Source organism: Typopeltis vanoorti, chromosome 23 (assembly GCF_054136105.1).
Source record: "Typopeltis vanoorti isolate ZY-2024b chromosome 23, IOZ_Tvanoo_1.0, whole genome shotgun sequence".
Classification (NCBI taxonomy): domain Eukaryota; kingdom Metazoa; phylum Arthropoda; class Arachnida; order Uropygi; family Thelyphonidae; genus Typopeltis; species Typopeltis vanoorti.
The window spans coordinates 11,533,215-11,548,550 of NC_143571.1; the positions used below are offsets into that span (position 1 = coordinate 11,533,215).

Genomic DNA, 15,336 nt, shown 5'->3' on the forward strand with positions numbered 1-15,336 from the left:
GTGTATTGGAAACATGACAGTTGGAGAACCGGGAAGATGCTGCGGAACACATGTATGTGTGTGTGTGTGTGTGTGTGTGAGAGAGAGAGAGAGAGAGAGAGAGAGAGAGAGAGAGAGAGAGAGAGAGAGAGAGAATGTGATTTAGCTTTACTCTAATGAGATGCGAGCTACTTGAGCACGTTTCAGCGAAAGTGGCGCCCTCTTCTTAGGATGCCTCATCTTGTAAGTTACTCTGTGAAGCATGGGCTGGTGGGTGCAGGTTCAACAAGCCGAGATGCTCTGGGAGGGGGGAATAACTTAGCTATTGCGTTTTATGGGCTTAGAAAAATAAATTTTCACTTTCAAATATTTATATACTGATCCTTGAATTGCCAAATTCTGAAAATATAATTGTAAGAATGAGATAAATCTTGCAAATCGAAGATGCCGATCTGATAGCTGAAATTTAGAACCACTGACCACAAGAAAGATAGCTCGTGTCTTTCTTGTGACACCAAGCATACTTCTTTCAATACCAAATTGTGTTGTTCTTAATTTTTGAATTTCCTTTGCATTTAGTGTCCATGTTTCGCAGCCATATGTCAGTATAGGAAGAATATATTGGTTAAAAACTTTTCTCTTCAGGCATAATGTTGGCTTTTGAATATTGAATGTAATTTTCCAAATGATTTCCACCCAAGCATCGTGTGCCTTTTAATTTATTATTATTATTATTATTACATGACACCTCCAGGGAGCCCAAAGACTCATCGAGGGAGGGCACCTACTCCACAACTCTTCGTCTCTACCACTCATTCCACCAACTACTTTCATCATATACACCAACGCCATCTACTGCCGACCACCACTACTAACACTTTCACAGATAGTCCCAAACATCCATGCCCAAGGCGGGATTCGAACCCGCAGCCTTTTGGCTGGAGAGCAGATGCGCTAACCATGATATTTTGTTCCATTGATATCTATTGTCCTAAGTATATGTAATGATCTACTTGTCCAATTTCATCATCATCGATTTCAATATTTCTGGTTGGACATAGCGATTGAACATAACTTGGGTCTTCTTTAGGTTTATCTTTAGGCCAGCTGCTTTGCTAGTAATTTGGAGTTCATGGATACGAGTCTCTAATTCATGTGCAGTTGAAGCATAAATGGCTCAATCTTTCCAATCAAGAAGTTTAAATATTTCTTCTGAGACATGCTACGAATGGTTTTGGAGATATTTTGTCTCCTTGTCTTAGCTCTCTCTCTCTCTCTCTCTCTCTCTCTGTATTTCCACAGTAGAATTGTCTCTATTGAAATGAATTGCTGCTGTTGCACTGGTATATGCTGATTTGATAGTCCTGAAGTATGGCTGCTCTGCTTGCTGGTTTCACAATACCTTAAGTATCGCACAAATACTTACTGAATCAAAGGATTTCTCATAATCAATAAAACCAAGACATAATGGTAACTGATGGATAATCCGTTGTACGACTTGAATATGGTCCATTTGGCTAAAGCCTTCAAAAGCCTGCCTGTTCTTTTGGCTATGCTAGGTCTAGAGTCGAGTCAAGTCTTCTTAAGCTTTTCACGAACCAGTGAGGTTCTTTAGCTGTGGACTTCACAACCGCGACCGTTTCGAGGATAAGGTGGTTGGCCCTATGCCTCCCGCTGTGTCTTCTTGTGTTTCTTCAAGTGAAAAACCCTCCTGCCTCCGTATGAGACCGGCTAACTCACTTTTAGTAGAAAGAGACCAGATAAAGGTTTCTCTCGTCACTGACAGGAATTGAACCGAGGTCTTTCCGACCAAAGGGTTTCGTCTATACCGACTGAGCTACGAAGGCTCCTCGTCAAGTCTTCTACTTCGCTTTTTTTGTGTATCAGAAAAATGCGTAGCCTTTTTCCATGTTCTTGATACATCATTTTTTTCAGAAATAAGGGAAATAGTTTTGCGAAGATTTTGTAGATCATTTCCCCACCTGCTTTTAAAAGTTCAGCTATAAAAGTTCTGCATCCTCATCTGCAGGTTTTCCATTTTGCAAGCTTTGGATGCTCCACATAACTTCTTTTGATAGAATCTGTTGAGCTTGTTATTTCGTAGTTATCTTCTGCATTTGATTCGTCATCTTCGTATGATATTGAGTAAAATGCTTCAATTATTTTTGCTATAGTATATCTATCTTTGGTTACGGTAGCATCTCGTAGTTGACCGAAACCATCTGTTTATGGCTGTTCATAACAAACTGTAAGCAATACTGACAACTCATTTATTTTTAATCGTACTATATCAGTTATATAATAAAAATAATAATTCGCGGTACTTAGCCTTTAAGCCCCACGACCTGCCAAGTATAATTTACTTTTGAAACAGTAATTTCAGATTTCAGAATAAAGTGAGATAAACAGGATCTCATATAATTTATATTCTGGATTTAATAAAGTAATAAATTTATAATTTTCATATAGATTGATGTTTATCTTCTTTAGAAATATATCGCAAGCATTTTAATCTTTTCCATTCTTCGGGTGTACTGAAGTTAATCCAAAAGCCACTTAAGAAATTCAAGAATTTCACTTTAAAAGAACTATCAATATATTTGTTTCTCTTGTATCAATATATTTTCCAAAAGCTTACCATGAATCTTGAGATGAAATAAGTGATGTAGCAGAAATTTTAGGAATTTCTAAAGAAGAATGGATACCATTTCCAAGTAACTTTATTAGCACCTAGCAGAAAAGAAAGATCATAATAAAGTTACTCGTAAAATTCTTCTTTTGAAATTCCTAAAATTTCTGCTACATCACTTATTTCATCTCAAGATTCATGGAAAGCTTTTCTTATTATTCCTTTCTCTTGTAATATATCTTTTCGTTCTGTAAGGATCTGATAGTTTCGATTCTTTTTCTTCTTTGGCTGCTTTATGCCGTAATTCCATTTCTTCTTCTTCTTCTTCTTCTTCTTTTATTCTTTGTCTTTGTTCCAAGAAAATCTTCGGCTATTTGTTTTATCAATTGCTCACGTTTGTCCATTCTTAATTTATGTCAGAAAAATCGAGAATTTGAGATGAGTACTCTAAGTCATTCATTTTAGAGATTAATTTCTAATACTATCTTCTTAAAGACAACATTAAAGTATTTAGAATTAAATTCAGTGCTAATTCTAAATTTTAAAGTTCTAAATTGAATTACATATATATATATATATATATATATAAGGAGGGGGATCATCCCGAAAAACAGGACTCGGCTGGAGAACACACGCAATTACAGGCATAATAACTGGCTTCATAATCTTAGTTAGTTGATATCCTCTGGCCTCTGGTCGGAAATCCAAATAGTCTAATCCAACTCTGCTCCACACACACACACACACTCTCTCTCTCTCTCTCTCTCTCTCTCTCTCTCTCTCAGATGCAATGCATCTGAGAGAGAGAGAGTAATAATTATTAGCCAAACAGTTTCAATGTGCTCTGGGATACGTTATAGATTCTAGCTCCCCAGGAACAATTAATTAAACATATTGAATCCGAGATCGAGCGATTTATGCGGAATAAAACCAATTAGCTCTCATACACTGAGTACCATCTACATCTTCACAGTTAGAACAAGGCTTGTTGACTACGAGGTAAGAATCTTGTGTAGCCCGTTTTTCTTCAATATTCAACGTATCAAAAAGCTATATAAAGAGAACGAAGATCTGTTTTGCCACCAGGGATATTTTCCTTTCCTGGAGAATGACAACTCAGGTGCGAAACATCTAACTACCTTTTACAGAGATGTTCTTCAAAAGTGGGAGAACTTAAATATGCAACATACATCAGAGAAGGCAGCCTTTCTTCCTGAAATTCTCATTGGGCTTCTCTTCCATAACACTATGATAACGAATCCAAACACAGTTATGCAGCTCTTCTTTTCTGCATGCCCAAATACAGATGAGCTGCTCTTCTTTCCCATCACCAAGTCTCATGTAACACCTCTCCCAAAGACTATAAAATTTCGAATACAAGATGTTGCCTGAAAAGACAACAGTTTTCAAATTTGTCTTTCGCGTGGTCATACTTGAGACCACATTTTGAGCGGGCATTCAACAATCAGTAGTAGAAGATCCACTGCTTGTGGTATTACTTGAAATCCAATAATACCTCCAGATACTCCGCTCCTCGAGCATGGGTAAGGAAAAATATCAATCCAACGGTCAAAGGGAGCAGCTTCATCAGAGAATCATTCACATTCGAGAAAATATCTGGAATCTGCCTTACGAGAGTAGAATGACCAAACTAGATTCCGACGTACAGAGAAACCCACCCAAATACTCATCCACTCATATCATATATGCAAATTTCTGCTTGTCGGAAAATTACCTCTCCTGTGACTGACCCACATTGTCCGGCACATCTAACTGAAGTATCCTGTTAACGATAAAGTAATCCCTTCGTCTTGGGAAACTGCAGCTCTAAACTGCGGCTGTGTGCAATGAGAAGAATCCCTCAACACCATTCATATGCGTCCAAGAGCCACTTGGTCGTCAACTATCTATTCATTACTGTGTAAGCAGTGATATACAAACATAACCTTCCAACACACCACAGCAGAAAGTATATTTTTAATAACAAAAACGTTAAAAAAAAGAATCTGGTTAAGATTTTAGGAAAAATATATGGTATTGTATTAATTTTTCTGATTAAAGCATGTCGACATAAGAATGAGAGACGATCAACCTACTAGCCTTCTGTTATAAATCTTTAATGTAGAATCCCAGTGCTTACTGCCAGACGACTACTGAACTTTCGCTGTAAACTTCATCTAGACGGACTTCTCAAATATTACACAGAATTCTTCTAACTTCGTGTAAATATTCTATGCACACAAACATTAAACATATGGATCCGATCCCAAACGAATATCAGTCTCTTTGATGTCATTATAGCATTCCTGTTACGAAACGACACAGCAGTTCGCCTTCCAAAGCTAATTTTGACATTTCGGAGCTTTCGATGGAATGCATTTTAGTAAATGGTTCCCCATTCTGCACACCCTTCCTCGGTGGAATGCATCCGCTGTTCACAGCAGGTTGGAAAGTTGGTACACATTACACACAAATAATAACAACCAAGAGAACTCGCTCGTATGTGTCCCCCCCCGTGTATTATAACGCGGGACAGAAGATATGTTTATACAATTGAGAATTATATGATCATGTACAAGGTAAACGCACAAAACAAGTCATACATGATATTCATAAGACGCGTTCCACGCATTTGCTGTAAGAATGAGGAATCATTTGGGCCCGCAATTATGGTCGAAAATTAATTCTCTTTTCTTTAGCTATATTAAAAAGGAAATTAAATTTTTGGGGTAATAACTTAAAAAAAATTCTCACGTTACATTGTTATGCAAATTACCAAACCACCTACTACGCTTCATTTGTCTGGACTAAATTAATTATTAGGATAAACGGATTATACAATAGAACGGTTCACAATTTTTTTAATTTTTCAGGAAGGTTTCAAATGTTATCTATGGACATTGAAGTCGAAACACGTTCGCAAAGTTAAATCCAATATTCATTTTTTTTAATATCCTGAAAAGTCGCTAAAATCATGGATATCTAACCCTGATAATTAGCGTACATTTCATTATCTATTAAATTTTATTAAAAATAATATTGTATCTATAATTTTATTTAAAAAATGAAAGAATAATTTTCTTAATTCTATATATTTTTAAATATATTGATAAAAATTTAAGACACGTTTTCATTTTTATCATAGTTTAATATTATTAAAAATTGTTGTAATAAATTTATATATGATATATGATAGAAATAACTTCGTGAAATACGAAGAAAGTTCAAGCTTGTGCATTGTGTAAAATGTTATAAATTATTAGTAACAAAAATGCAAGTGGCTATGATTTGAACATAAATACAATTATGCACGTCCTTAAAGGATGTTGTGAGAGAGACAAAGATCCCTTGGATTATCGCTGTTATACTTTTCCCAAATTCATCGGAATAACATGCATTACATTATATAAATGGCGAATTTGAGCTAATGATCAATTTAACAAATCCAGAGAGACAGGATGTCATCTTGATATTCAAGACTCTTAATATTATCGCTCTCTCTCTCTCTCTATCCTATCTACATAATCAGTAGATACGATAGAGGGTAACGCGAGTACGTGGGATCATGTTATTGATGGGTTAAAACAAAAAGTTAGATTCTATACGGAAATGCCTGTTTAATGATAATTCAGATTTCATTATAAAATCTGATTTTGCGCAATATTAAAATTGACAATTCAAAACATATCGTTCTAGAAATAATTTGAAATCGATGACAACAAAATCGATAAACCAAATAAAAAAAAAAAAAAAGAAATCAGCATGGGAATAATTATAGACTTCGAGAAGAGTCGTTTAGCCATGAGAATTATAAAGTCCTTTGTAAGAACGCTACTAAATGAATAAGACTAACAATGGCAGAGAAAAAGTTCTGGCAACAAAGGATAAGGATTTCTATGCATTTTTATAAAAGAGAAAGGTATAAATTGCATTGGTCCTTTAGATGGTAGAAGCCAAGCGATAAACTAATTGACCACTTCCTAAGAAAAGATGGTGAGTATAAATAAAGCTAGTAAACTACTTTGTGTAGGTAGTGAATTCAAAGATATTTTGGTGAGAATGAACTTAAAAAAAAAAAAAAAAAAGCAAACATGAAATTTAATCAGCCTTCGAAAACAAACGGATTACATCCCATCATGCTATGTCAAGCAACGAAAGAGAACTAAACCGTTAACTTTAATGAGGGCTTTGTTGGATTCAGGGGATTGGAGAACGGCAAATGTTATCCTAAATCCATAAAGGAGGGTCAGAACACGATGTGAGGAAACGACAAGAGGCGGATAACTTTAGCATCTTTTGTGGGAAAATTTAGATGACAATAAGATTATAAGCGAACTACAAAACGGTTTCATTAAGCGTAAGTCAGTTAATAAACTTAGTTATTATGACATTCGAACTAAGGGATTAGATGCAGGAAATAGCTTGGACATTATATATCGTAAGACACTGAACTAAGTTCATTTTAGTAAGACATTCGTTACCATACTGTGTACTTGTCTTATTTACGAACTGAGGAAATATTACATTAAGGGAAAATCACTGAAGTGATTAGAAGGATAGTTAGGGGAAAGAATACAGGGAGTGATGTTGAATGAGTATGCCACTGATTGGGTTCTGGCAATGCATTTAAAACAAATTTACAAATTTAAACAAAGCCTAGATAAATATAAATATTAGGAAAGAATTAATTTATTACAATTGGTTATTATACTAAAGTTGGTATTCTTTGTAGGTCTGTGCTCAGGTACAAGAGTTTTATTGGAAATGCCTTTTATGTTTACTCAGACGCAATAGTTATATAGTGAAAGTTATAAATATATATTTATTTATTTCAATTATTTATGTAATATATTAACATTATACTAAGTATTAAATGATTTAATAATAATTACCTTAATAAACAGCAATATCAAATAAGCTGCTGTTTATTTATTTAATTTCAAGCAGCTGTTTTAAAAATTATTTTTTATTGAAATAGATAATTATTTTAATACATTTCTTATTTCCTCTTTAAAATAAAAAAGAAATATAGAATTAATTTTAAAAAATATAAGAAATTTAATAATGTTTTCATAAATATATTGAACAAACCTTTTCTTTTTATTAATGAGTCATGAATATATAAATTTTACAAACAAACTGTATGACAATCGAGAGGAGGGTAATGGATGGCAATGCTGTAGCTAATGAAGTTCTAACTGAGGCTCGGCTATTGCTGTTACCCTCCTGCCATGATCAGAGCTTTAATAGCTCATTAACACCTTATCCATACACTGTCCTCTACAGATAACGGGGAATATGAAAAGCATTCTTGCTTCGCCCCTTTAAGCCAGTCCTTATAAGGACTGTATGACAATCCGAGGGTGGGAGTAAAAATATCCATGGTAATAAATGGCAATGCTGTAGCCAATGAAGTTCTAACTGAGGCTCGACTGTTGCCGTTACCCAGCCATGACTAGAGCTTTTTAGCCGAATAACACCCCATTCACACAGATTTTCTTCATTCAGATGACGGGATAAAGAGTCAAGGACTCAGTCCGTCGCCCAGTTCTTTTAAGAACTTGTATGACAATCCGCAAGAGCAAATTGAACCTACATAATAAATTGCTTCTTTACCGGATGGTAATACGCCCAGTCATTACCTACGCCTCACCAGCATGGAGTCACACTTCAAGATCAAACATTTCGAAATCACAGAATCCAAAACAAATGCCTTAGGATGATCCTGGATGCACCGTGGTTCATCAGAAATTCACCGACAAACCGGCACTCCATACATCTCCTCCCTTCTTCGTGATCTTGCAGAAAAATTCTTCGTGAAGTCAAGTTCACATTCAAACCCACTAATCGTACAAGCTGTCAATTACAATGAGACTGATTACTACAAACACAAAAGACCGAAAGCTATTCTTCTCTCAACTGATCACAACTGCCCTCAGAGGGCGAGCTTAACTGCTCACAAACCTCCCATTCCCAAACAACTCTCATTACAGATAAAGGGGAATATGAAAAGCACTAGTGCTTCACCCATCCTGTCAGTAATGTTAATGGTAAATTGTATGACAATTTCACTGTAGTCATTGGTAGATTATTCTAAAATAAAATTTCTAATTATTGTTTGATAATAGGATCTTGGGAACAAACAATTTTTAAACATTTCAAAATTTTTAGGATCCGAAAATTTCGAGATATTGGTTTTCTAACCTTGAAAATGATGATGTTAGCGAGCGCATTTTATTTTTTTGTTAAACATTTCCATAAACCTTTACAAGACAGCAATTAAAATACACGAAAATTAAACTTGCAAACGGTGCAGTGAACCATGAATGAGTTTTTCGAGTAGTTTCGCGGCTTTAAAGATGGGGTGGATGAACATCTGTGGATGCCTTCTACTTCTGGATGCCTTTCAACGCATCCAGAAATCCAAAATTAATCATTAATTTTGCCACACAGTATTAATTAAGTTTATCACTTTAGCGTTTTATATATTATATATTATAAGTTAAAAATTCGTGAAGGTGTAATAAATTACGCATCCTTTTTAATTCTCCAACATGTGTCATGAAACCATATTCAAAGGTGTCAACACTTTTCACAAATCGCGCAATGAGCCCAGCAGTTTCCTTTCCCTTCCCAGCACGGTTCCTCTGATCTTCCTTTTAAATGTTGAATCCCGATGGCCTGTCACAGCCAGTTAACCTGGGGTAAACCTAATTAATACACTCATAGAGCGATTAATTCTATCTGCATAATCTGCAGATAGAATTAATCTGCAGATTATGCAGATTAATTATGCAGGTCTGTAAATAGCGTATGTCCCTTGGCCAGTTCGTATGTCTGTGCTGTGGGATGAAAAATCCCAGGAGCAAAACATCCCTTCCTCGCCTTCCTCAGTTACACATGAGACAGGAGATGTTTTCATCCGTGACCGGAAGGGTTTCCCGGTCCCAGAGTATAATGATGATGTTACATTATTACCCTTTTTAGGACTCTGAATTCACCTTCTGGAAGTACAAATCTTGTTTTTGTACTTTTAATTTTGTATTATTTTTATTTTATTTTTATTTTTTACTTTACCAATCGCAGGCGAAATGTCTAAATAATGCGGCCCTCGCGTCTCACCTCTGCTGTATCACCTAAGGCTAAGATATAATAATAATAATAATAATTTAAGATAAGAGAAGGGCAAGATAATTATTTATGCCTATAGATCTGGGTGTTCACGAGGCCGATTTGAAAAACCTCAGCAATCCCTAGGAAAACCCACTGCTTCCGCATGAGACCGGTTAACTCACTATTCGATTGAAAACACCTGATAAAGGTTCATCACGTCATAGACGGGTTCGAATCCGTGTCTTTCCATACAAACGGCTCGTCTACACCAACAGAGCTATGGGGGCTTCCCAATTGCCGCACGGAAATATTATTCCTACTTATAATAATCATTATTAATTATACATTCAACAAGCGATCCAATTTAATAATCTACATTATAAATTATACTTTATAGATTCTCCCAATTTATAGTTTCAATAATACTAATAATAAATATATGATTTAGTAATGAGAAATGGAAGTTATGCTACATGCCACTGATAGATGGCAGCACGGGTGCAATTCTCGAGTACAAGTGTTCTGGTAACTTAGTAAACGACATCTCAAAACTTTGCCTTAACTTGGCATCAAAACAGTATTATGTCGTATTCTGTTTCTTCTTCTTCTTAAATATCTCTAAACATGTCTGGTAATTAGCGAAACAGATTAAATGTCATTGCATTTTTTTTCACTTTTCAAATAATTTATTATTTTATAATTATTTTGTGCTGTTTGAAATAATGGGCCGAAGTTAACAAGTCATTCTTTACTAAAAAAAAAAAAAATAATAAATAAACATCTATTGAATTTCTGTATGTTAACACCGATGAATGTAGGCTTAGTTAAAGTTACGGAAAAAAAGAATAATATTTGAAATTCGGATAGCAATCATGAATATTGCGATCCCTCACTCTTAAATAATAATACTAATAAAATCTATAAACTGTATATTATTTATTTAATTAATGATTCTTAAACCTCCAGAATATCGTCAAGTTGTTCGACTAGTTGGCGTACTCCAGTTAGGTCTTCCTTTTTCTGGTTTTATTCCCAGTTCCCTTTTCACAAACTCGACTGTAGTGTTCGTACAAACTCCGGTGCCCTAAAGAGAAATGATTTTAAATCTAAGCGGCATTCCTGACGAATACCGAATCTGATTGGTCGAAAGGCAAACGCCGCTTGGCAATCCTCGCGCCGCCATTTTTCACTGGCTTCTAGCGACGCCAAGCGCTGCATTCTGTTGTTTAGGTTTAGTGTGCTGCTTGCTGGCTCTCCCGAACAGTAACAATGTGATTGGTCGTGAGGGGTCCGCTTGCTTGTTGTGGTGGTGGTTTTTTTTTCTGTGTGTATATGTGTGTGATTTGTTTCCTAAGCTGTGTTGCTGCGGACTGACCAAATGAAATGTGGAACGGATTGAAAACATCGTAGAGAACAGAGCTTATCTTCAAGATGCCAGCGTTGGTGAGAGAGCGAAGGAAAGCCGAGTGCCTGGCGTGTGGATTGGTGATACTCGCCCTTGTAGCCTGTGTTCTAGGTAAGGCCTTGCTCCAGTGTTATGCTTTTGACATGTGGCCTCTATTTCAGTGTCTAACCGTAGGTTATTGTACCCCTACGTTTGCGCATCTTTCCACTCTCCTTATCGCTTGTCTACTAGAGCTTGTAAACAGATCTTGGAAAGGTTTCCTTGAATGTATCATCGGCCATGTGCCACATTTTATGTTTAGGAATACTAAACTATAGATGGCTCAACTCGACATTAATATTTTCATTTCGATGTTATTTTTATACGTCATTTTAACATTGTGCCAAGTTTAAAACTTATCTTTTAGATTTTATACATTTTGCAGTTTAAATCGTTTTTTTTTTTTTATTATCTCCATCTTCATTATCATTGTAGACTCAATAATAATAGCCAATATATTAGGCCGTTACATATTGTTATATCATTGTTGATGATCTCTAGTAACTCATAGCAACGGATCACATTGTTGAAATTTTTTATGTCGTTTTCTTTGTTAGAAACTAATATTTCTTTATTGAATCATTTAAATGGACTTGGCTGCGATTGAACCACGCATTTTTGAAGTAGTTTATTATTTGCCCTTTCACACTATTAATAATTCAGAATTGCACTGGTGAAACATCTGCGATTCCAAAGACATTGCGAACGTTCGCTCTATCACATCTTGTGTGTCATGTCACGTTGACCTTAAGACGTGTAAATGCAAGCAAAACATAGAAATAACCATTTGGGGTTTACTCATGATTATTAAATCAGCACCGGCTTATCAAATGGCGTATGTTTCTGAATTGTAAAGTAGATAACAAAGATAAGACTGTATTGCTTCATACCAAGTTGACGTTAAGACAATAAAAATTAGTACTGAACCCTGTCGATGAGTAATACCAAAAAAGCAACTAATGACTGCCATTATTACACGTTATTCATTAGTTGCTTTTTTGGTATTACTCATCGACACTAGTTCGCCACCCTACCAGTGGTAATTAGATCATTCCTGATGTCTTGTATTATCATTAAGCCATAATATCGTCAACCTCCCCCACCACTAAAAAAGAAAAAAAGCGGTCCATATAGTTATTAGGAGTAATGTTATGTTGTATTTTTTTTTTATTATTTTTTGTATCTATTGGTTGTTTACTTTATGTGTTTATTTCTTTTTGCTGTAACTAGTTCATGAAAGTTTCAACCCCCATAACATTCAACCATTTAATTCTCTACCCTCCTCGATACCATCTTTAGACAATGAAGTCTTTTCAGTGCTTGCTTTCCAGAATTTTATTTGTCGATCTCGTAGTCATGTGTGTCGAAATTTCACGAAGATAAACTAAGTAGAATACATTATTGAACTCCTTATAATTCCAGAAAATCCAGTTGATTTGTACATTCATCACGAAACTCCTACTTTCTTTCCAGTTAACTAAGAGAGATTTTTTTTTTATCTATTTTAAACTATTTCTAGTTGAATGGATCTCCAACAATTTTGAACCCATATTTCCATCTGACTATCTTGTGTTTCATTCTGCGTAATATAATCTTGCAATCGATCTGTTTTTCCCTTTGCATTATTAATATTCTAATTAAATGCATTTATCTTTTGCATCTCAGCACAGCAGACCACAATGTAGGTCACAATGGGCTCACAGACTCTGCCTTGAGTCACAAGTTGGAATGCATCAAACAATAAAACTTTTAGGTTTGGAATTAAATTTAATTTGCGATATTTTAATTAAGAAAGAAGCTGTTGATGATGTGCTTGATCATTGAAAACAATGCAAAGTTAAATCTAGTTGGGGATATGTTTTTAACCATCTTTCTCGTTCTTTTTTTTTTTTTTTTGCACACATCCCCCCCCCTCACCACCACCACACTTCTGTATTTTGACTACAACACTTTTTTTTTAAAACAAATAACTCATTGTGTTTATCGTACTTTATAAAAATCTTTATATGATGATGATCAACTTTTGTCATCCCCTCTGGTGGATGAAGGCCTCCCCCATTGCGGAAGAGGTTGGGTCTGCTTCTCCCATCGTCACTCAGTCCATTTCAAGAGAGTAGGTCACAATGTGTGAAGTATATTTGTATGGATGAATGTGTGAAGAACAATCACAAGGACGCTATTCGAACACGCGCATATAAATTCAATTTAGAATGGAATATTTCGTATTATGTTGTAATGTGAATTGCAAGATATTTCATTTTCACATATGTTAAAAGCCACAATGAACATTTCACAATTCAATTCGATCTCCTAAAGCCCCCCCGTCAGCTGAACTAAACTTAAAAATTCCCTATTTAATATTAATACCATTTTTCGTTTCTTCAAAGAGTTTGAATTAGAAATTTTAAAAATAAATTATCTAAGTTACTTAAGTATAAAGAGCTAATAAGCTTCATTTCGGCAATGAAAACATTACTTAAATTAAGGGGATATTAAATCCCACAAGTTGCAATCGATCTGTTTTTCCCTTTGCATTGAAGCCTCAAAAAAGGCTGAAACCGGTCTGGGTAGTGACCTCCCTCCATAATGTAATAACAGCATACATTTCCTAGGAAATGTGTTTTTACATTATGGAAAATACCTAAAAATAGCGATCTGAACTTCCCCCACCTTTGCAACGAGTCGTCCGGTATTGTACTACGTACTAGGATTACTTGCATTGGCTAACGCTAGTGTCGCCGATACTTTATAGTTTACTATATTCGGCAAGAAACTCTCTGATTCCAATCTTTGAGTTTCTTATTCTTTTTTAAAACTTGTGGGATTTAATATCCCCTTAATTTAAGTAATAAATGATCTAGTTTGCGTGCTCATTAAACTACCAATACGTGTTCAAATCCGATTAAAAGAGAATGAGTTTCGATTCGGCATAAAAACCGGTGACGTAAGATGTTCAGCAGAAAAAAATGTAAAAGAAAATACATTTTTTTCTTCTTTTTTTCAAAAGCTCGCTATATTGTTGGCTCTCCACTGGACGGTCAGACAGTGTAGTGAACCTCGTTAAATATTCAGTCGAGTTGGTCACGTGCTGGTAATCGAATTTACAGGTGACATTAGTCGTGTGTTGTGTGTCGCATCGATTTTTGCACGATTCCTTCAGAGCGCTGCCAGACATAAGTTAAAAATATTTTCCGAGTCGTAGGAATTTCCCGACACAGTCAGCCGAAAGCTTCCTCAGTAATAAACCAATGGACCTTCGAAGATGTGTCGGCCATCATGTCCATTCACCGAAACATTCTTCTTCCCTCCCATTTCTTAGGGGAGACACAACACTTCATTGTTTCCAAACCGATTATTATCTTTGCATCGCTGTGCGCGTGTGATGTGACTCTATTAATGTCCTTGAACTGCGTTGACAGAAACATCAGGTCGTGAGACGAACCTCCCACTAGTTTGAATGGTGATGGTCAGCTTTCCAGGAATAGAAAAAGCGGCGGCAGTTAAAAGAGTTAGAAAGGGGGGGGGGAATCAAACCAACAAAGTGCTTTGTGTCAACTTGAACTTAGCTTGTAGTCGGTGGGCTACTAACCCATAAATAATTCATTTTAGTTACGATTGTTTCTAAAGTTTGGATTTATTTGATTTTTTTTCCTCATTGGATACCATTATAAAAGCAGTTACACTAAAGCTGTCATTATGATCATTTTATACAATTTTAGTGCTAAATGTTCGCATTAAAACAAAGGGTACGTAAATCGTCGGTACTTGTCCCGCCAAATACCAAATTTCACCAAACTTCGTCTAGCCAGAGTACTCTATTACAGGCATACAAACAGATGGAAGAATAAATCGATGCTAAAATGGTACGTGTGTTATGACACGCATCTAAAAATGTAAATTCAGGAATGTTTCTTTGTGAGTCAATAGTTGTTCTGCGCTTTCTGAGCCATCTTTTTCGCGTAGATCTTTAGGAAGATGATCCTAAGCCTAACTGGAATTATTCGTTTTACTTATATTGTAATGATTATTTCTACACGTTTTTATATAATAAAAGTCCCCGAAATTGCAGTTAAAAATCTTATAGATTGTCCTGTAAACGTTAAAGATGTTATATTAATAAATTTAGTTAGAAATATTCTGAGAATCAAGAAGGCACCTGCGGAAACTTAAG

The 15,336-nt window shown here is 35.4% G+C and overlaps 1 protein-coding gene across 5 annotated transcripts in view; it reads left to right on the forward strand.

Annotated features, from left to right (window-relative positions):
* Positions 1-11,043: 11,043 nt before the first annotated feature.
* Positions 11,044-15,336, forward strand: part of fra (neogenin protein frazzled) — a 535,028-nt gene continuing 530,735 nt past the window's right edge. For all 5 annotated transcript variants that reach the window (XM_090412604.1, XM_090412608.1, XM_090412609.1 and 2 more), the window contains exon 1: positions 11,044-11,237. In XM_090412604.1, coding sequence (XP_090268730.1) covers positions 11,153-11,237 — 85 coding nt within the window. In that variant the 5' untranslated portion in view covers positions 11,044-11,152. The remainder of the gene's footprint in view (positions 11,238-15,336) is intronic.